A 20,963-nucleotide genomic window follows, 5' to 3' on the forward strand; every position below is an offset into this window, starting at 1 on the left:
CCGAGCCAAACATTAGAATGGAAATTTTCATATTGGACCACATAGATGCACGGCTAGGCCTAATCAACATCCAATCGCTACACTTCTAGGCCTTTTTTGGGCCACGAACAACATGAGAAAAAAAGGCCGCGGCAACTCGTGACCTCCTGTCCCGGCAAAAGGCTCCAACAACCAAACGGATGTCCAAATTTGATGTTAAATAATCCCACGTTGTTCCTTTAAACAGAATCCTACCAGTTTATATATGTTAGCAAGTGTCATGTAATCAGCAAGACGCATAAGAAAAGAGACCGTGAGATGAATTGAGGGTTGTCTATCGAAGGAAATAATTGATTGTGGTCTATTAAAGGAAAGAATTGACCTTTGTCTATTAAAGGAAGGAATTGAGGGCCGAATATGAACAAAATAAAGTCAGGATGGATTTCCGGATTGTGGTATAAAAGGAAGGAATTGGGGGCTGTATATTGAAGGAAATAAACTAATGGTGGTTTATTAAAGGAAAGAATTGATCCTTGTCTCTTTAAGATTAAGAAAATAAATTACATGTGAGGCGTATTGGGTATTAAAGGAGATCGAGGGTGAGCCTGCCGGCCGGACTCACAACCGATGAATCATTTGGAGGTGCGGAGAGTTGGATGCTGGAATGCTCTAACAAAAAAGGATAAATGGAGCAGTGAGCCGCACTAGCACGACGGAATTGTGTCTGTCTTTGGGCGCTAATGAAGGATTGGGCGAATTAAAAAGGAAGAATAAATTCCTGAAACGGAATTGTGGGATGTCTAATTCCTATTAAAAAGGAAAGGATGAGGCAAACTAAAAGGAAGAAGGATGGACCTTTGGGCTGCAAGTATACACATGCAGGATGATGGACGTGCATGCACATATCCGATATTCGACCGTGCTTTTTTCACGCCTTCAACAATTAGACCTCTTTTAGCCGAACACATAAGACCACAACAACAATAAAAATCCATTCGGATAAATAAGAGCTTGACTCGCGCTTCATGAATGATTAATTTTACCTTTCATTCTATGTCAATCGTCTCAAGCCTATGTCGCATTCAATTTATGAATTTTTAATTACACACACCAATATACTCATCCAAATGTCGTCAACCTCCTAGATATGTCCCAGGTCCGACCGTTATTCTTATTCCCGTGCACCGCGATCCATGCCATCCACAGACGTGAACTAGGGTTGCAAATTCTATCATCACCTCGACGTAGTCATTGAAATTTCGCTCCTATGTAATATTTCGTGTCACTTTGTTAAAATGGTTCGTAAGAGTTTAGATTAGTGAGCCTCAAGTTATTACAGTTTCCAAAGCTCTCTCACACCATGAACAGAACATCAATAGTTGACATTACTCCACTACTCCTTCAACCCCTTTCCTTCCAGAACTAGGAAATCCATGAACGCATTAATTGTTTTTGCAAAGACAGTATGGTTGAAAACACAAATCTTTTTTATGTTGGGAATAATTGACGTCAATTAAAAATTAAATATCAATTATTATATTAGTTTATGTTAAGAAAGTTATTTTCTCCCGTTGCAACTCACGGGTATTTTTGCTCCCTAATAATAAAGCACGGATTGACTCTGTGGGTTCACCGTCACAATACGTTTTCTTCTCATGTCATAATACGCCTTTACAATTTATATGGACAAAATCTCTCCCTAATAATAATAATAATCCCTCCCTAATAATAATAATAATAATAATAATATAATAATAATAATCTTTCCCTAATAATAAAGCACGGATTGATTCCGTGGGTTCACCGTCACAATACGCTTTCTTCTCATGACATAATACGCTTTTATGATTTGTATAGACAAAATCGTAATATAAATGAGGTGGTACTAATTTGAGATCCACACGTCCTTATAGGATTTTTGTACGTAGTGAAAAAATAGTTCATCCTTTTTTCTCTCCGTCTCACAAACCTGATTGGGCCTCTGATTGACTCCGTGAGGTTGACTCCATCATCTATTTTTTTCGAGTTGGCTTTGCCTAAGAAAATATGTTTCTGTCCAGGACTAACAAAGAAACGTTTTCTCATGCCGTTCATATGACGCCTGTCTCAAGTCCAAACACAACTCCTGTTGGAAATATGCCCTAGAGGCAATAATAAATTAGTTATTATTATATTTCCTTGTTCATGATAATCGTTTATTATCCATGCTAGAATTGTATTGATAGGAAACTCAGATACATGTGTGGATACATAGACAACACCATGTCCCTAGTAAGCCTCTAGTTGACTAGCTTGTTGATCAATAGATGGTTACGGTTTCCTGATCATGGACATTGGATGTCATTGATAACGGGATCACATCATTAGGAGAATGATGTGATGGACAAGACCCAATCCTAAGCCTAGCACAAAGATCGTGTAGTTCGTTCGCTAAAGCTTTTCTAATGTCAAGTATCATTTCCTTAGACCATGAGATTGTGCAACTCCCGGATACCGCAGGAATACTTTGGGTGTGCCAAACATCACAACGTAACTGGGTGACTATAAAGGTGCACTACGGGTATCTCCGAAAGTGTCTGTTGGGTTGGCACGAATCGAGACTGGGATTTGTCACTCCGTGTGACAGAGAGGTATCTCTGGGCCCACTCGGTAGGACATCATCATAATGTGCACAATGTGATCAAGGAGTTGATCACGGGATGATGTGTTACGGAACGAGTAAAGAGACTTGCCGGTAACGAGATTGAACAAGGTATCGGGATACCGACGATCGAATCTCGGGCAAATATCGTACCGCTAGACAAAGGGAATTGTATACGGGATTGATTGAATCCTCGACATCGTGGTTCATCCGATGAGATCATCGTGGAACATGTGGGAGCCAACATGGATATGCAGATCCCACTGTTGGTTGTTGACCGAAGAGTCATCTCGGTCATGTCTGCATGTCTCCCGAACCCGTAGGGTCTACACACTTAAGGTTCGGTGGCGCTAGGGTTATAGAGATATTAGTATGTGGTAACCCGAAAGTTGTTCGGAGTCCCGGATGAGATCCCGGACGTCACGAGGAGTTCCGAAATGGTCCGGAGGTAAAGAATTATATATATGAAGTGCTATTTCGGCTATCGGGACAAGTTTCGGGGTCACCTGTATTGTACCGGGACCACCGGGTGGGGCCACCTGCCCCGGGGGCCACATGGGCTGTAGGGGGTGCGCCTTGGCCTGTATGGGCCAAGGGCACCAGCCCCAAGAGGCCTATGCGCCAAGAGATAAGGGAAAGGAAGAGTCCTAAAGGGGGAAGGCACCTTCGAGGTGCCTTGGGGAGGATGGACTCCTCCCTGGCCGCACCCTTCCTTGGAGGAAGGGCCAAGGCTGCGCCCCCCCTCTCCCTTGGCCCTATATATAGTGAGGGGAAGGGAGGGCAGCAACACCTAAGCCCTGGCGCCTCCTTCTCCCTCCCATGACACATCTCCCTCCTCCCGCAGCGCTTGGCGAAGCCCTGTTGGAATCCCGCTACTTCCACCACCACGCCGTCGTGCTGCTGGATCTCCATCAACCTCTCCTTCCCCCTTGCTGGATCAAGAAGGAGGAGACGTTGCTGCTCCGTACGTGTGTTGAACGCGGAGGTGCCGTCCGTTCGGCGCTAGGATCATCGGTGATTTGGATCACGACGAGTACGACTCCATCAACCCCGTTCTCTTGAACGCTTCCGCGCGCGATCTACAAGGGTATGTATTTCCACTCCTTCCTTGTTGCTAGATGACTCCATAGATTGATCTTGGTGACACGTAGGAAAATTTTGAATTATTGCTACGTTCCCCGACAACTCCTCCTTCCCCCCATTGTCTTTTATGCCAACGAATCCTACCCTCCTCTTGAAACAGGCCCGCACAAATCCTTCCTCCCTCGTATGTCCGTCGTCGCCGCCACTGCCGCCAGCACCGGCCACCTCACCCCAGGCGTGGGACAGATCTAGGAATCAGGAGGGGTTGGACGGAGTATAGCGAACAGGCCGACGGGGATGTGTTCTCTCCTCCCGCTACCAAATCCCGTGGGCGGGGCACCCGACCTCTAGACGACGCCGACGATAATAAGGACGGATGTGCATCCTGGCATCTCAACTGAATATGCGACCGATTCATCTCTCCGTGAAGAGGATTTGCTCCACGACGCCCTCACCGAGCAGCCGATCAGGAAACCAGCCCCGCCTCCCTGCTTCCTCCTGAGATGGCCCGGCTGGGTGTCGGCTCCCCCGCCCAGGCCCTCCACCGGCTCAAGATCCGGGGCCCTCTTCTCCTCGATGCCCCACATAGAACGCTAAATCCAGCAAAACAGCCCCGCCGCTACCGCTCCCATCTTCCTGCATCTTCCCGACATGGTCCGGCTAGGCACTGCCCCATCGACCAAGTGTGTGCTGTCCACAGAAGTCGGCTCCTCCACCCAAGCCTTCCTCTGCAAGGTCGGTGAGGACACCCTTCATCTAAACCGATCATGATAATCATGCGCAGGTACACACATACATGTTTTCCCCACTGATTTAATTCGAATTCAGTTGTCCGTCTACATCTCCAACTGGAGCAGAGCCGTCCAGCACACAACATGATTTGCAGATCCAAGGAGGAGGGTGAGGAAGCCGCCGGCGGATAGGATGAACATCGCAGGGTACGAGCATGCTAGCCGCCCGTCTCGACGTTATAGGATCTGATAATCTTCTTTTGGTTTTCTTATGTCCGTAGCGGCACTATGGTGGATTTGAATCATGCCATGAAGCAGAAGAAGAGGAGGTTCGTTCGCCATCAAGCCAATCTTGCACTGCTGCACCATGTCTCGCAACAGTTCCCGGCCCCCGCTGCCTCTTCCGCACACGTCTATCCCCTTGAATCAGCGTACCTGTTTTGTTTTCTTAAGAAAAAGACTGATTCATCTACAACTTGGATCAGAGCAAATTATTTGTCTATGAACTGGAGAAGAGGATCCAGCGATGGATGCTTTCAGATTTGGCTTCGACCCAAACTGTCCGCAGGCTTTCAAGTCTTGGGGCTCGGCTCGGTAGATCAAGGTCGAGAGAGGAGTGACCTGGGATAGCAGTCAGACGGCGGTGATGTCTAGGTGACATGAGTGCGATGGCAGCTGGGCATCGTCCGCATTGACCTGAAGGCAAGCGACCGCTCAGCTGTTAATTCACCGTTTGTCTCAGCACCATTATATTTTTGTGATTCTCAATTTGTCTCATGATTGATCCATTCATAATTAGTAGTACACTTTATCTTCTGTTTCATGTGTTTTATGGGTGGAAGGGTTTGGATGACCGATGAGCATCTGGATGGAGGATAAATGTTAGCCGCAGGCCTGCTCCCATGCTTTGCCATTGCTATTGTCTCCCTGCATCGCCGTCTACGTCTCTGACCATGCGCCAATACATGGAGACCCAGTCCTTCGAGCACACACCAGCCCTGACCCACGTGTCCCATCGTTGCGCGGGCTCCCATGCCTTGCAGCCATGGAGGTAATATCCTCAAAGCGCCAGCCCGGCCCCAACCCGCGTGGACACTGGTCAAAATATCGTCTTAGCTACTGGTCTAATAAAGCAATGATCATTGGCTCTCTCTTGTGAAAATTTCACTTTGATCAGCTAACACACGAGTCAAACGTAAATGCTAGAAGTCTATCATAATATTATCTCTGAACTCATATGCCTTCCATGTATAGTATGCCGATGATATATGTCAATGATAGCAATAGTGAACTTGTACAATTTTTAATGTGCACTTTATTTAGATTCATGACCTCTGAACATAATTGTAATATGTATTTTGATGATGCTCAACTCCATTTGTCGGCAAACTTCAAATCAATGAGGGGGAATACAATTTTCTGTGATAGTTGGGACTAATCCGTTTTCTTCTGATGTGCAATTCAAGTTGATGTCACAGTTCAGTAACTCGCATTGAAGTAGTGTTCATTTGTTAAGGAGATGAAATCTTAGCTCTTACACTAGCTCACGTACACATTAAAAACATTAAGTGGTAAATAGCTTACATACACCAGTCAGTTATGCATTATACCTTCAGATTCTGAGATAAAGAGAATCTCTAGCTATATATCTATGTCTTTACATGCGAAGCACGAAATCATGGGTGGGCGAAGCACCAGGATGTTTGTCAATGACTATGCCATCGGGAAGAAGCCCACCTCTGTTGACTCGCCGGTCCTAACATAGAGAAGCAAGACACACCACCTTGCTAAGGATGCCCGCCTCACACTAATGTGTGCAAATGTACCCTCCTAGGCAGAATTGGGATGCCCGCTTCACTCTGATGCGTGCTCGACTGGTCCCTAGGCCAATCGTTGGGTGGAGGAGGAGTATGAGGCTGAGGGCGACATCGGCGCCTGGTCGGTGCCTTGAGACCTTCTCAAATGCATTTGGCATCCTGTAGGCCACGTCCTCACCGAGGCTGCTGCACCTTGCCACCGTGTTGGGCCTTCATTGTGACGGTGGGCAGCCGGACTTCCTGGTGGAGTTGAGGCGGATTCGATATTAGGCAATGAGCCCACATTGCATGTGGATGTACACGATGTAGGACATGAAACCAAACACACTGAGGAAGTAAAACACATATAGTTCCTGTATTTTTCCTTTTCACTACTTTGACAACATTATTTTTTGAGAGCCGACAACATTTTAACATGGTATCACCTGTTGCAACGCACGGACAATTTTCCTAGTCTATCCCTAATAATAATAAAGCACGGATTGACTCCATGGGTTCACTGTCACAATACGCTTTCTTCCTGTGAATTTACACTTTCAGTTTGAATTCTAAGTTTCTAACCAAGGTGGTACTAATTTTTTGTACTAACTTCTTCTAACCTATTAAAATATTCGTACATAAAGTGGCATCATTACGCTCACCCATCCCGGCTGGGCCATATCGAGCAGCCCATCCGCACTCCAAAATAGGCCCATGCAAGCCTCACATGCTTTGAATCCTGCAGGCCCGGTTGTAATACAAAGGAAACGAGGTAAAAAACATGCAGGTTACCAAAGTTCGAACTCGGGACGTGCAGTTAGATAAATATCGTTGCGACCAACCCATCCAGGACACCTTGCGTGTTCAATTCAAAGTTTACTTTCCTACTAAATAGTACCGCCTCGCTGCTTTACATCCAACTCACCCAATTTTAATATGTCTTTGAGTTTTTTGGGTATTAGGAAGCAGTGAATCATGAGAAAGATATTACAAAGGAAAGAGAGGCTAATTACTACTGCAAGCCCATTTAAAAGAGGATTTCCAACGTGATCAAAATAAGGAAGGAAAAAGTAGCTCAGGGAATAAGGAAGGAAAGAGAGACTAATTGGCATTCTATATATGTGATGGGCTATTATAAACGGGGAAGAAAATAGAGGCTAATTCGCATTCTATATATGTGGTCGGCTATAACGGATCCAAGGAAACATGCAAGAAAGAAATCAAAGGCATCCACCAGGGCCAACCTTTTACACCCATCCGGTCGTGCTCTTAATAATAGATCGCACACACCAATAGAAATAAAAAAAAGTTGGCATTCCTAAGGAAACGAACGGCAGGCACTTCTAAAACATAATACTATAAAACAGTAGACATGAAACATATTTTTGTGGAATTAATGCACTTTTTTGTGGGGAATTAATATGCAAATATACGTACAAGATAATATAGACACTTGGTGCATTGCATCTGAAGTTATATCATGCGCTAAATATTTATTTTATAGCCTCTGTAATCGTGAAATGAGCCTTGGCAAGCTAACTGCTGAGACTGCATGCACGCGAGACGGACAAAGACCAAATTTGCATTTGCATATAGAAGATGGTTGCTGATGGATTGTATTCCTTACACGTAGGCTAGCTGCTGAGAATGCATGCATACGGCTCGCAATGGCCTACACAATAAAACGACAAAACGATGGCTTGTGTTGGCTTCATGATCTTCATCGATTGTAGGTTGCAGTACTGTAAAAGTAAGGAAAATAAAACTGAATATTGCCGCAAGTACGAACTATATTTTTCCTAGATCCACAAACCGTATGATGATTAATTTATCAGGTATGCTATCTTTCGTATACGCTATGTTTAAGCATGACTACAACTAGCAGGCCCTATCTTGACATGTGCAACCGGAGCGGTTGAACAGGGCCTCCAAATTCCAGGGATGCCAAAATCAGAGATTGATATTACTAGGTCAAGACATATTGCTCAAAGAAAAACAACTACTGGTCAAGTGATTAGGTGCTAATGGGCTTTTAAGAGCGAAATAAATGAAAAGGACTCGCCCTAAAATACAGGCCAACTTCACGTCTCTCTCTCCCTGTATTTTTGTTTCTCATTCACTGCATGGTTCTTAGTAGAGCAACCCCATCCCATGTGCTGCCTGCCATTCATGGTCTCCAAACTTTCACCCCTCTAAAGTTTCTACTGTCATAATTTTTGTTCTTTCTGATACATCATTAATTTGGGTAGATTCAAATTTTAAGATAAAATGTGAACTCCCTGAAAAAATATGTAGCACCGCAATAATTTATACAGATATTTTAATTTATATTTTTTAAATATAGGGCCTAATTTTGATTTTGCACAAGGCCCCGAATTTTGAAGGTACGACATCACAACTAGCTTCAGAAGAAAAGTTAGTACATGTCTCCAAACTCCATCGTGTGGACTTTGTTTCAGTTTACAACAATATATATTTATGAGGTAAAATACCATGTTATTTTTTATAAGCACAAATATAATAAGTGGAGCTTATGGCTACACCGGTGCCAAAATATTGGTCACTCGCAAAGATTAAAAGATAATGCATTGCCAGTTAAAGTAAAGAATTAACACATGCACTTTGATTAATAAATATGGAAAAAATGTCCAATGAATTAAAATTAGAAATAGTAATTCAACTATATAATAGACAAATCCAAATGCTCATGTAATGATTTGATTCTTTACTAAGGAAATTTATTAATATTCTTAATAATCTTAAAGTGATTTTGTTAGCCAGCCTAATTTGTTAATTACATTAAAAGGTCATAATTTGATGATATGTACTATTAATAATCTTTGTGCTTATTATTAATGATAGGAAGTTATGTTAATAAACATACGGTTAGCAGTATTTGCTTTGCTCTGTACCAAAGCACGGCTGTAGTCTCGGGCACTGCAACCATTATCGGTGACAGTGGGAAGGAGGACGTCCATTGTCACGGATGGGCGTCATGTTGAGAAAAGGATTTGACCTATGGGGTCTTAAAACAGGAGCGTGCAATTTTTTCTCTTCCGTTGCAACGCACGGACATTTTTGCTAGTCTCTCCCTAATAATAAAGCACGGATTGGGTCTCCGGGTTCACCGTCGCTGCGTTTTTGCAAACAAGTCCCTCATCTTTTATGAAATCAACCCGCACTCCATATGGGCATCATCAACCGGGTAGAGGAAAAAAATACGTCGTCGTCGGTCTCGCACACGAAGGAGCAGTCCGTCTCCAACACGAACACGAGTGCGAACTAAAAAAGTCTATCTGTCGCTGATTTTCCCCTCATCCCTGTCTCTTCTGATCTCTTTCACCTCTCGTTGCTTTCCGCCGTCGACTGATTCCGAAAAGCGCCGCGCTCGACGCAGGTGTGCTCGCTGCCGCCGCCGCCGCGCCCCCGTCCCCCTCTCCCCGGTGCCCGTCCTCTTTCCACCGTCGCCGAATCCGGACGAGACCGGCAGGATCCGCCGCATCTCACGCCCGCGGCCCGCCGTGGCTTTCGGCGGCATCGGGGGCGCCGGTCCGCCCCCGCTCCTCCGGGGCTGGCAGAACGGCGGAGCGGCGCTCTGGTCAGGTTCCTCTGCTTCGAGGGCGGCGCGTGGGCTGATGTCGAGGGCGAGGCGGCTGTGCCTCTGCGCCGGGCGTTCCTGGACGGGAGGGTGGTCGCAGAGGCCGCGTATGGCGGCAGGGAGTTCCTGTTCGACTTCTTGTGGATGGTGCGCATCGACGCTGGCACCGCCGAGGTGGTCGCCATGGGCTGGATTGACCGCGGGGCCTGCTTCTTCCCTGTGCCAGAAAGCGGGAGGAAGAGGAAGAGGGGCGAGCATGAGCTGGGGGACGGGGCCTCGTCCGAGGTGGATGAGAGGTCCGACGAGAGCAGCGACGTGGTGGAGTCCTCAATCCAGCCTAATCTCCTGCCACTCTCAAGCACTCCCCGTGCAGCAGGCCTGATGTGTAGGCTGCCATGGCAAGGCTACATCCATGCATTCGGTACTGCTATCTCCCCCTCTCTCTCCTGATTTGCCTCTTCCATTCTCTCATTTGATTTAATCCCTTGAGCATATTTTCTTATGTATGCCTACAACATGCTAGGTGATTGTCTGATCTACCATGTGATTTGCGGTTCATGCGAAGTCATGAAATCTGGTCCGGATAGTGACATGATTTACTCTGTTTGATCAAACAGGTAGAAGCCGAAGCTGTTTTACTTTAATCTGATGAAGTCCGTGCTGCTATAAGCTAGGAAATCGAAAAATTCAACATTGGCAAGCTGGTCTTGTGCTCTTTGTCTAAAAGCATATTCTGAAAGCGAGGTTCTTATTGTGGATGTTTCAGCGTCAACCTGAATTTTCTTTAACCTACTACAGAAAGACCTTCTAGGGTGATTAGCTGCAGTACTGTGACAAATAATCAAAAAAGATCATTGTCTTCTCATTTAATATTCTAGCTGCCGGCCAAACATTGAAGGTTGCACTACAACTACTTGATTACAAGTTTTATGTGAATGTTTTTTGTACAGCTTGCACAAACTCAGTGAGATCAGGAATCATCATCTCTCACATTTTTTCTCTTCAAAGGGAGGTTTCATCTCCTACAATTTTTTTCTCAGAATCAACCATGTTTCTAATCCTAACCAGAAAGTTTCCATCGCTCGGCTCCTGATGGCATGATGCCTCATTTAAATTCTCTTATGTCATGGTGTTTGTATTCAGAAAATTAATTTATGATGCCTCATTTAGATTCTCTTATGTCATTGTGTTTCTATTCAGAAAAATAAGGCATGCTTATCTTATCTCGGTGTGTTTGTGATCAGAAAATTAATTTGCTTATTTTTGCTTTTTGAGGGCTATAACAATAGATTTCATTTTTGAAAATCTGCTTCTTCCCTATTCCAGAGAGCGGGATGAAGAGGAAGAGAGGCGAGCCTGAGCTGGAGTACGGGGCCTCGTCCGGGGTGGATGAGAGGTCCAAAGAGAGCAGCGACAAGATGCAGGGCCAGCTCCTAGCCGCTGCGCGCGGCGCCGACGGGGGCAATGCCAAGTTCGCGTGGTATGGCGCTCCATCGGTGGATGTGGCCGCGGCGGCGGTGGAGTACGGGTTCGGCAGGATGAACAACCGGGTCCTTTTCCATCGCGCGCACGGCGACGACGTCCACCTCTCGCCGCCTCGGTCTCCTTATGCCAGGTCAGGTCAGAGTTCTGAATTTGTGGTTTTGATCGATGGCAAGCATGAATATAGGCATATAGCTGTAGGATAATTTATCAGACACAGTTACCAATTCAGGATCTGTTCCAAATTGCATTCATATTATCCCTCCGACCCATAATATAATTGATTCCATGTTATTTTAGCCTTTGGTTTCTATATCTTGATTCATACTCCTAGCTCAAAAATTATGGGGAAACAAGTTTGCATGAACGACAGTATTAGTTTATCTATGAATGCAGTAATTTGATTGGGTAATGGTTTGTGGAAGGGTGGAATACGAGCAAAACTAAATCATGTTTCCTGCTACCTAGAGTCCGGGTGATGAAATATGTTCTGAATGTTCTGTGAAGCAGTGCATAAAGGAACTTACGAGTATGAAATCATTTTTATGCAGTGCAATGCTAGCAAATGCAGATGAGAACGGCGAGGCGCATATCATGTTGTGCCGTGTTCTGTTGGGCCGGCCAGAGGCCATCCCGGCCGGGTCCTCCAAGCTCCACCCCAGCAGTGACAATTACGACAGTGCCATCGACAACATGCAGAATCCACAGTGGTATGTTGTTTGGGGCAAGGACATGAACATGAGGATCCTCCCAGAGTACGTCGTCAGCTTCAAGTGTCCCAACCTCCATCAGATGCAAGGTTAGTGAGTGCTCTGTCTGAATTGGTGTTGTAATTGTTCCGAGATGTGCCTGGATCTCATGTTATTATTCATTGAAATTTTGGGTTTCAGGATCATCGGGAGCGAACTCCACGCTAAAGAAGCCTTCACCGGTGGCTCATGACATGTTTCCGACGCTTCTAGCAGAGATCCAGTGGTTCATGCCATCTTCCAAGCTGCAGACATTGCAGGGGACCTACAATTGCTTCAAGGTAAATTGGTGGGGGTGCTTATTAGTATAGGGTGTGCCAATATAATAGCAATTACGGAAAGAAATCTAGAGAATTGGTCTCTGGCAGGGGGACTCTTGAGAATGGAAAACGGGGGAAGGGAGATGAGTTTGGGTGTCTTTTTTTATATATAGAAAAAGAGAGTGTGTTTTATCTGTAAGTGAAGTGTGTACGTGAAGTGCTTTTTATTGGCTAAGCCTAAATGATGAAAAAAAATAAAAAGAATCTTCCCAACCAAGCAACAAACTCTATTGATAAAAATCAACATAGTAAAAATAGTTAAAAAAATGTACATAGTTATATATTTATTCACACTTTCTAAAAACTGGTCAAATTTTCCTTAAAAACCAAAATAAAAAGTATTCACAGTATTTAAAAAACATTCAAATAATGTTCTCCCTAAAAAAATCGAGTTTTAATAAAACATTCACTTTTAAAAACAAAGAAATATTCATGTTTTTCAGAAAAAAGTAAAAAATAAAAATTGATTCACAAACTATTCCAAACTAATCTTCCATCAGATAAAGAACGCTAAGAGGGCTTTTTAACGTGCAAACTTCAGACTCTGAAAATAATAATTAATGCAACTTTATTACAAATGTTAAACTATAGTGCATAATATCACATGGATAAGGATGTATATAGATGGATTTTAAAGTGAGATTCACCCATTTCCACCGTTTGTAGTCCATATTGAAAAATCTTCTAAGACTTTATTTAGAAACAGATGGGGTACTTTGTTTGTAGTCTTTGTACAACCTGCTTCGTTCAGAAGAATGTTCTATCAAAGCAACCATGTCTGATATGTTCACATGAATTCTTTCATGTGGCCGTCCCTCACATTCCTTTGCTTTCAACTATTCCAGCCAGCTGCAATGAAGTCCTCCATAGAGAAGGGTTTGCAGAAAATGATCTTGGCATCCCAGATAAGCAGGTCGGGGTCAAAGCCGGTGCCCAGGGGATTTCAATGGATCACCAACACGAGAAACTGAAATGGCAGGACCAGAAAAGATGGTCCCAGATCTCACTGCAGCCAGATGTGCAAGAACACATCAATGATCATCTGTGAGACTGTGACACTGGAATTTCGTTGATGGAGCATTACCTCTGCTATTTAGCTTCTAGAGTACAATGACTTGTATGTCCAACTATAACAGCTAGCAGCATGGTTTATCCCCTTCTGGTTGTACAATTTCTCTAGAGTGATGGCATAGGAAGAGCATGTGTATATGTTGAGGTTAGTCTTCTGATACTAATGCTCTAGATGTTCTTTGTAAACTAATGCTGCAAGTGTTTGTTTGGGACAAGACAAATAGTGTCTCAATTTTTACGAAAATGTGAATTAACTTTTATTAAAAATAAGAAAATTACCAAAATTAACCTAATTATTGATGTTTATTTAAATTGGACATAAAAATGATGCACAATGGCACATGAAGCAGATTGTGCCCTTTTTTTGCCCGGTGCAACGCACGGGCATTTGTACTAGTCTTTATCTTTACCTACTAATAAAGCAAATAGTGCTTCTGGTCGTCCGTCATAGAAATTGCCCTCGAATTTGGCATAAATTACCCGCCATGCCATCCATAAGTAACATGATTCGGATTTATTTCAAAATCACCGCGGGTTTATTTCTTACAAGGCGATACACTTATATTACACAATCCTCCGGTAGCGCAATGGCCATGGCGTCGGCCTACCACGCAGGAGACCAGCGTTCGATCCCTGGTTCCTACACCTTTTTGCCACGCAGGTCTTCCACCCTCGCGCGCTAATAGGCCGGCCCATAATTGGCTGGGGGTGGGCCTGTTTACTATTCTTTTTTTTGCTTTTTATTTCCTTATTTCTGTTTTTATTTTTTCTTATTTAAATTAATTCAGGATTTTTTAAAGAATAAAATTCCGAAAAGCTGCGGGATTTATTGAGAAGTAATAAAATATTCATGATTTCAAAATATTTTTTGCATATCATAGAAAAAATTCGGAATATCAAATAGATGTTCATGAAATAAAAAAATCATGATTTTAAAATAATAATCCAGTAGTCTGGAATTAGAAAAAAAATGTACATGGCGTGCCTCCTCCTCCTCGACGCGCTAATGGGCCGGCCCATGTGCGGCTGGTTGCGCCTGTTTTCTGTTTCGTTTTTTGCTTTTTACCTTTTTAATTCTGTTTTTGTTTTTCATTCTTTACAATCATTCAGGATTTTCAAAAGAACCAAATTTCAAAAAGCTGCGAGATTTATTGAGAAATCATAAATTGTTCATGATTTCAAAGAAAAATCGCATATCATAAAAAAAATCACAATATCAACTAGATGTTCATGAAAAAAACATGATTTTTTTTTAAAATCCAGTATTCAAAGTACATTCTGGAATTAGAAAAAAAATATACATGATTTTTTTTAAATGTTTCCAAAATTAAAACAGGCCCGTAAATGATGAACAAAACGAAACATCGCCTGCGTCGAAGTTTTAATAGGGGATCTATAGAGGTCAATTTATGATTTTATTTAGTCCCTCGCATCGGGTAAAAAAAAGGTTTCCATGTTTCGTACGACGCTGAAGCCAAAAAATATTGACACAATTTTCTATGGGTTAGTTTTTGTAAACTATATAAAATGACTAAATGTCTATTTTGCCTCCATACACAGCTATGTTTATTCTGGTACCATGGTAATTGTTATGACAACCACCGCTACGCTAGGTCAAGATTATATACATCATTCATCAGTCTAGCTTAGGTAGGGTTCATCAATGCAGTTTACTCAGCCAAAACTAATTCGTTGTGGCGCCTTAGGAAATCAAATCATGGTCAAACCATCACTTTTTTTTGAAATGACTTTTCAAAAGTCTCTTATCTCATCATGACATCACTTAGACATAGTTTTTGAAATGACATTTTAAAAGCCCTTATCTCACCTTGGCATTTTAAAAGCCATTATCTACCACTCCCACATAGTTTGATAGTTTTTCCCCCCGTTGCAACGCACGGACATATTTACTAGTAATAATAAAGCACGGATTGACTCCGTGGGTTCACCGTCACAATACGCTTTTTTCTCATGTCATAATACACTTTTATAATTTGTATAGACAAAATCGTAATATAAATGAGGTGGTACTAATCTTATGTTGCACGATCGTTCAAAAAAATATTGTACGTTGACAGTGGCTGGCTTCTTCGCTCGATCCGTTTCCGGCACATCCTCGGCTGGGCCTGTCTAGCCCCATGGGCGGGCCTACGCCCACACACAAAAGACAGCCCATCAATCCTAACGCTGGTGCGGTGTGCTGCTCCTATACGGTGCAATCATCGTGTTGGATTAGTACCAGATTAGGCTAGCTTATGTGCTATATATACTACTATGTGTATTTTTTTAAATAAAAATACTCTGACCTCTTCATCAAACGATGCATACAATCATATTTATTACATTATTCAACAGAGTAGTACAAGAATGAATTCATTAATTAACACCAAGCCATCGTCCGGGCGAACTACGTCACTACACCTATTAGCTTGATGATGTGCCCCGACCATGCATGAATGCACACCATCTAATCCGATAGTCTCACCAAGTCGCCCCACGGCAAGCCGAGATTACCAACCGGTCTAGCAGATCCACACCGTGCATTGGATGCGCACGCTCCAGATCCACCGCCGCCATTTTCCGTCGTCCCAACTTCTGGAGAGATTCATGCATTGACCTTGCCATGTACAACTACCTCGACGCCACCATGACGCTAGACATCGCCTCACCCTGAGCGCGTCCACCAACATATGTCCAACGTTGAGACCCCGCTGTGCCACACCACCAAGATCCACCGTCGTTGATGCGGTAGATGCCACACCACACCAACTCTGGCATCGGGAACCATCCGTGCTCACCGCGCACACCCTCCATCTAATGCCCAAGATGGAACCTCCAAGAAGGTGATGACGCCATGGCGCCGCCGCCGCTCATTCATGGGGAACTAGGGAGTAGTGAGGATCGGAGTTTACCTCATCGTTGCCACCAAGAAAGGGAATAACCCCCAGAGTGCCATCGACGATGTGGCCGCCGCTGTCGGCCAGAAGTTTCCCCTAGACAAGCTTCCACCCCGTCACCAACCAGGCCAACCACCAACACCTCCGAGCACGGACGCCGGAGATCTAGAGCAGCCGATGAAGAGAACCGCATGTTATGATAGTCCGCCACAGATCTGACGAGAGGGGCACCGGGAACCACCTCACGCCACGACCGTCGTCCACTAGGACCTTCTGCCCAAGCAGCCAAGGAAATCTGGCCGACCGATCCGACAAACGCCCACCACCGGCAGAAGGACACCGCCCTGCCATGTCCCATGTCGCCGACTGCCGAGTGAAGAGAAATGAACCTTGGCAGCACTGGCGTGGGCCGAGCTTTGCCTGGCCGCACCCTCTGGTGGCGGCAAGGGAGAGGGAGAGAGAGAATTGTTGTTGAACTACTAGAATTTTTATGACCCGTTGCAACGCACGGGCATGTTTGCTAGTCTATTCCCTAATAATAAAGCACGGATTGACTCCGTGGGTTCACCATCACAATACGCTTCTCCCCATGAATTTACGCTTTCAGTTTTTTCACCTATATTATTTTCTACATCCGAGGTGGTACTATTTCATCCAAAAACGTTTAATTCCAGAATTTTATCCGTTCACGTGTGGGCCGCTTGCCCTGTCTGCTTCGCTATCGCTGGCCCGACTCCCTCGCTATCATCGGCCCGTGTTGTAAAAAAACGTTTCGCTGTTTACTCCTCTCACCCATCTCCTTCTTTGACCCACACACGAACAAGCTAGGGTTGGAGCCGCCGCCCCTCCGGCCTGCCCGCCGGAGCTCCGTCCGCCACTCTTCTCCATCTTCTCCCCCACCTCTACTCCCCCAGGCCCAACTATGGTGGATGACATGCCCGCCGGCGCTCCATACTCCCCTCTTCTCCATCTTGCCCCTCGCCATCTCCCTCCTCACTCCCTGTTCCGCCCCCACCCCTACTGCTGCAGGCTCAACCATGGTGGTCAACATGGGGATGTGAGCGTGCACAGGCAGCGTTGGTGGACAAGAGATGCGTAGAGGATCTCAAGTGCTGCAGACGCTGGCGAGGTGAGTGATGATGCTTCTTCCTATTGGCTATAGAGGCAGATTTAGGGTCAGGTTTGATTTGTTTGTGTTCCGGTAATTGTTGAAGGTGAGAATGATATTACACTGTTGATGGAGCGCAAGTAGCACAAGTTAATCATGTGCATTGCCCATTATTGAATATCAGGTTCAATGTTCTTGATTTCTTATTTGAGCTGTTACTCATTACTTTTTTAATCAGGTACAATAGTCAATGCATCGCTACTTCCATGTATACAATGGAAATAATTGTGTAGACATATGCATTCTTCCAAATTGCAGTTTACATGGGGTAAACGATTATGTTGGTCTCTATGCTGCAGATATTCCAAAATAAAGGAGGCGGCTAGAGGAAGCATTGGAGGCCAAGTTCAGCAGCAACGGTCAGCTGTCGTCCGTGGCCGGATGACGACATCTGTAAAAGAATGAGGGTGGTCGGAGACCGACAACAGGGGGCTACTAAACTAGGCAAGCTACCATCACTCCATTATCCCCGGAGATCGTTTGGTGATGTCTGTTGCATCACATTATGGACTGGAGGCGCGGACTGCCCCGCGCAAGTAGGTTATGTGCTTGAGATGACTGAATGTCCGATAATACCATAAACCTTCAGCGAGCAGTGGCTCCAAACTCCATCCCCTGATCTCAAGATAGCTCTATTAAATCTCTTGATGGTATAACAGGGCATTGGCAGGAATTCTTGATGATTGAGGAAATTATGGCAGGCATTCTTGATGGTATATTAAATCTTGGTTTGATGGGTACTTTTGTGAAGAAACTATTGAGTCCCAGGTATTGTGATTCTTGCAACTCTTATCTTTTTCATGTTCTGCGTCTCACTGAATCTAAATTCTTTTTGGGAATACGCAGGAGACCTACACGCCCATATATTAAGAAAGACAGAAAGAACAAGTTTTTATGACTGAATCTAATGCATGGTTAAGCATTTTGTTTTCCATTACATCTGATCCGATTCCAATGCTTGCTTAGTTGTTAGGACAAATGAATCCAGATGGTTGTAATGAGTAATAAGATGAGCAAGGTGCGGGGGCAGTGTTGTGGCTAGAGTATTTTAGAGTCCACATTATTGCTGCTACCTCTACTCTCCTCTGCCATTTGGTAACTAATGACAACGCAGCAGCTGCGTGGTTCACGGTTTAGGGAATCTCGATTGCAAGTGCCTATACGATGTTCTTCTGCCCATCTAAATTCCACATGTTATGTGAGTGGTACAGCCGCATGAATTCGCAATATGTATTTCGGCCTGGTTCAAAGGAGCAGTCTGGCAATATGAGCATTTGTACAAACTATCTAGGACATCAAGTTCACTTGGGTCCGCTTATTTACCTACAAACTACAGATGAGACCCACTAGATCAATTAGTGCCATCTCCAGATTTCTATCATCATGTTGCTTCGTTTATCTGCATAAGTTCCACTTGGAGTTGCATGCATTAAACATAGTGTTTTTTTAGTGGGCATCAGACTTGGTTCAGATGGCTTTTGTTGTGAAAGAAGAGTTTGGTTCACATGTGGCTTTTGTTTTGAAAGAAAAGTTATCTTTCTAAAGATCTGTACTCTGAATCCTACATCTTTTGTCATATTTTTTAGGCCTGATGAGTATTACACGGCATGAGAAATTCAAGAATTGAATGAGAAGAGTGAAGACGACTAGCAGGTTGGGTTCTCTAAGGAATGCCCATACGAACTCGCTATGGCGAGGATGACTCAATGAATGGACATGTCGATCATGCTCAGCCAGTTGCGCAGTTAGAAGTTGGAATCGAACCCGAAAAGTTTGTGGAGTCCGTGCTGACAACCCTACCACCTGGGAGGTAGGAACTACCTTTTCTCCCTATTTTGATATGCAAGATTGAATATTAAGGCATTATTTGAAATCTATTTACCGAGGCAGAGACATGAGAAGAACTATTTTTTCTCCTGTTGCAACACACTGGCCGAAGGTTACAAGTGTGCAAACCCGTATTGTTGTTTATAAAGATGGAATTTATTAGTCGTTTTTGGCTATCGAATTGGTGATGCAATCCGTCCCCACATCTGTGTCTTCACCACTTCGTCCTCCCGCACAATCAGCAGAACAGAGCAGCTGCAGCGATTTGGCCATTCATCTCTTCGAGTGATTCAAACCTAGGAAGCCTGCTACTTGCGCAGGCAACATGGTAAGAAGTTTCGGTTTTCTCACTAATGCACCTCAATTGGTAAGGATAGATGAATGTCAGTTTGCTTTATGTTGGTTTTCTAATTTCTACATATTCCTTTCTTACAGACTCTTCCTTCAAGGAAATCTAATTATCTAGGTATATGGAAAGGAGGCAAATTATGTAACTATTTGGGCGTATTCATGCTCTGCTATGCAGATTGAGGAGAAAGAGTTATTTTATTGTGATGATGATTAATTTTTTCATCTTGTGATCTTCTTTGCTCAAGTCAGCCTACATATGTTATCTGTTTGTGTCCCGGAGCGCGGCTGCGGCGAGGGGCTGCACGGCGTGGAAGTTGGGGAGGAGGAGCGCCACGGCGAGGGTGGAGGCGAGCACGATGAGCGGCAGGAAGAGCCCGCCGTGGCGCGCCAGGGGGAGGGTGACGTCTGTGACGCCCTCGATTCAATCGTACACTAATCATACACGCAAATGTGTACGATCAAGATCAAGGACTCACGGGAAGATATCACAACACAACTCTAGACACAAAATAAAATAATACAAGCTTTATATTACAAGCCAGGGGCCTCGGGGGCTCGAATACATAAGCTCGAAAACACAAGAGTCAGCGGAAGCAACAATATCTGAATACAGACATGAGTTAGACAAGTTTTCCTTAAGAAGGCTAGCACAAAAGTAGCAACGATCGAAAAGGCAAGGCCTCCTGCCTGGGAGCCTCCTAACTACTCCTGGTCGTCGGCGGTCTTCACGTAGTAGTAGGCATCGACGGTGGCATCTGGCTCCTGGGCTCCGACATCTGGTTGCATCAACCGGAAAGAAGAAGAAAGGGGGAAACAGGGAAGCAAAGCAACCGTGAGTACTCATCCAAAGTACTCGCAAGCAAGGATCTACACTACATATGCAACATTATCAAAGGAAGGATATATATGTGGACTGGGCTGCAGAAATGCCAGAATAGAGAGAAGGCCTAGTCCTATCGAAGAGTAGCATCTTTTGGAAACCACCATCTTGCAACAACCGGAGAGAGTAGAGTAGCATAAAGTAAAGTAGTAGAAGTGTTATCAACCTCGGCCGGAGATCCTTTCTCGACTCCCTGCGAGACAGGCATCCCAGAGCCATACTATCCGGTTATCATCACAATCAAATCCTCATCACCATCCAGTTCTCATCACAAGTATCCAGTTCTAGTTGTATCGATCGGGATACAACTCCAAGTGTCCGTTACCGTAGGACAGGCTATCGATAGATGTTTTCTTCCCTGCAGGGGTGCACCAACTTACCCACCACGCT

The 20,963-nt window shown here is 44.4% G+C and overlaps 1 protein-coding gene and 1 long non-coding RNA gene across 2 annotated transcripts; both read left to right on the top strand.

Moving 5' to 3' along the window:
• Positions 1-10,159: 10,159 nt before the first annotated feature.
• Positions 10,160-11,216, top strand: LOC119359241. The gene is made up of 3 exons (XR_005172427.1): positions 10,160-10,249; positions 10,446-10,726; positions 11,155-11,216. It is a non-coding gene; the product is annotated as an uncharacterized LOC119359241 (long non-coding RNA).
• LOC119357774 (probable inactive poly [ADP-ribose] polymerase SRO2) lies at positions 11,217-13,350 on the top strand (the record flags this gene model as incomplete). Its single annotated transcript, XM_037624612.1, has 4 exons — positions 11,217-11,443; positions 11,862-12,109; positions 12,201-12,340; positions 13,225-13,350. Coding segments are annotated over 4 exons (741 nt in total), but the record flags the coding sequence as incomplete, so codon positions are not given.
• Positions 13,351-20,963: the final 7,613 nt, after the last annotated feature.

This window comes from Triticum dicoccoides, chromosome 2A, assembly GCF_002162155.2.
Source record: "Triticum dicoccoides isolate Atlit2015 ecotype Zavitan chromosome 2A, WEW_v2.0, whole genome shotgun sequence".
Lineage (NCBI taxonomy): Eukaryota > Viridiplantae > Streptophyta > Magnoliopsida > Poales > Poaceae > Triticum > Triticum dicoccoides.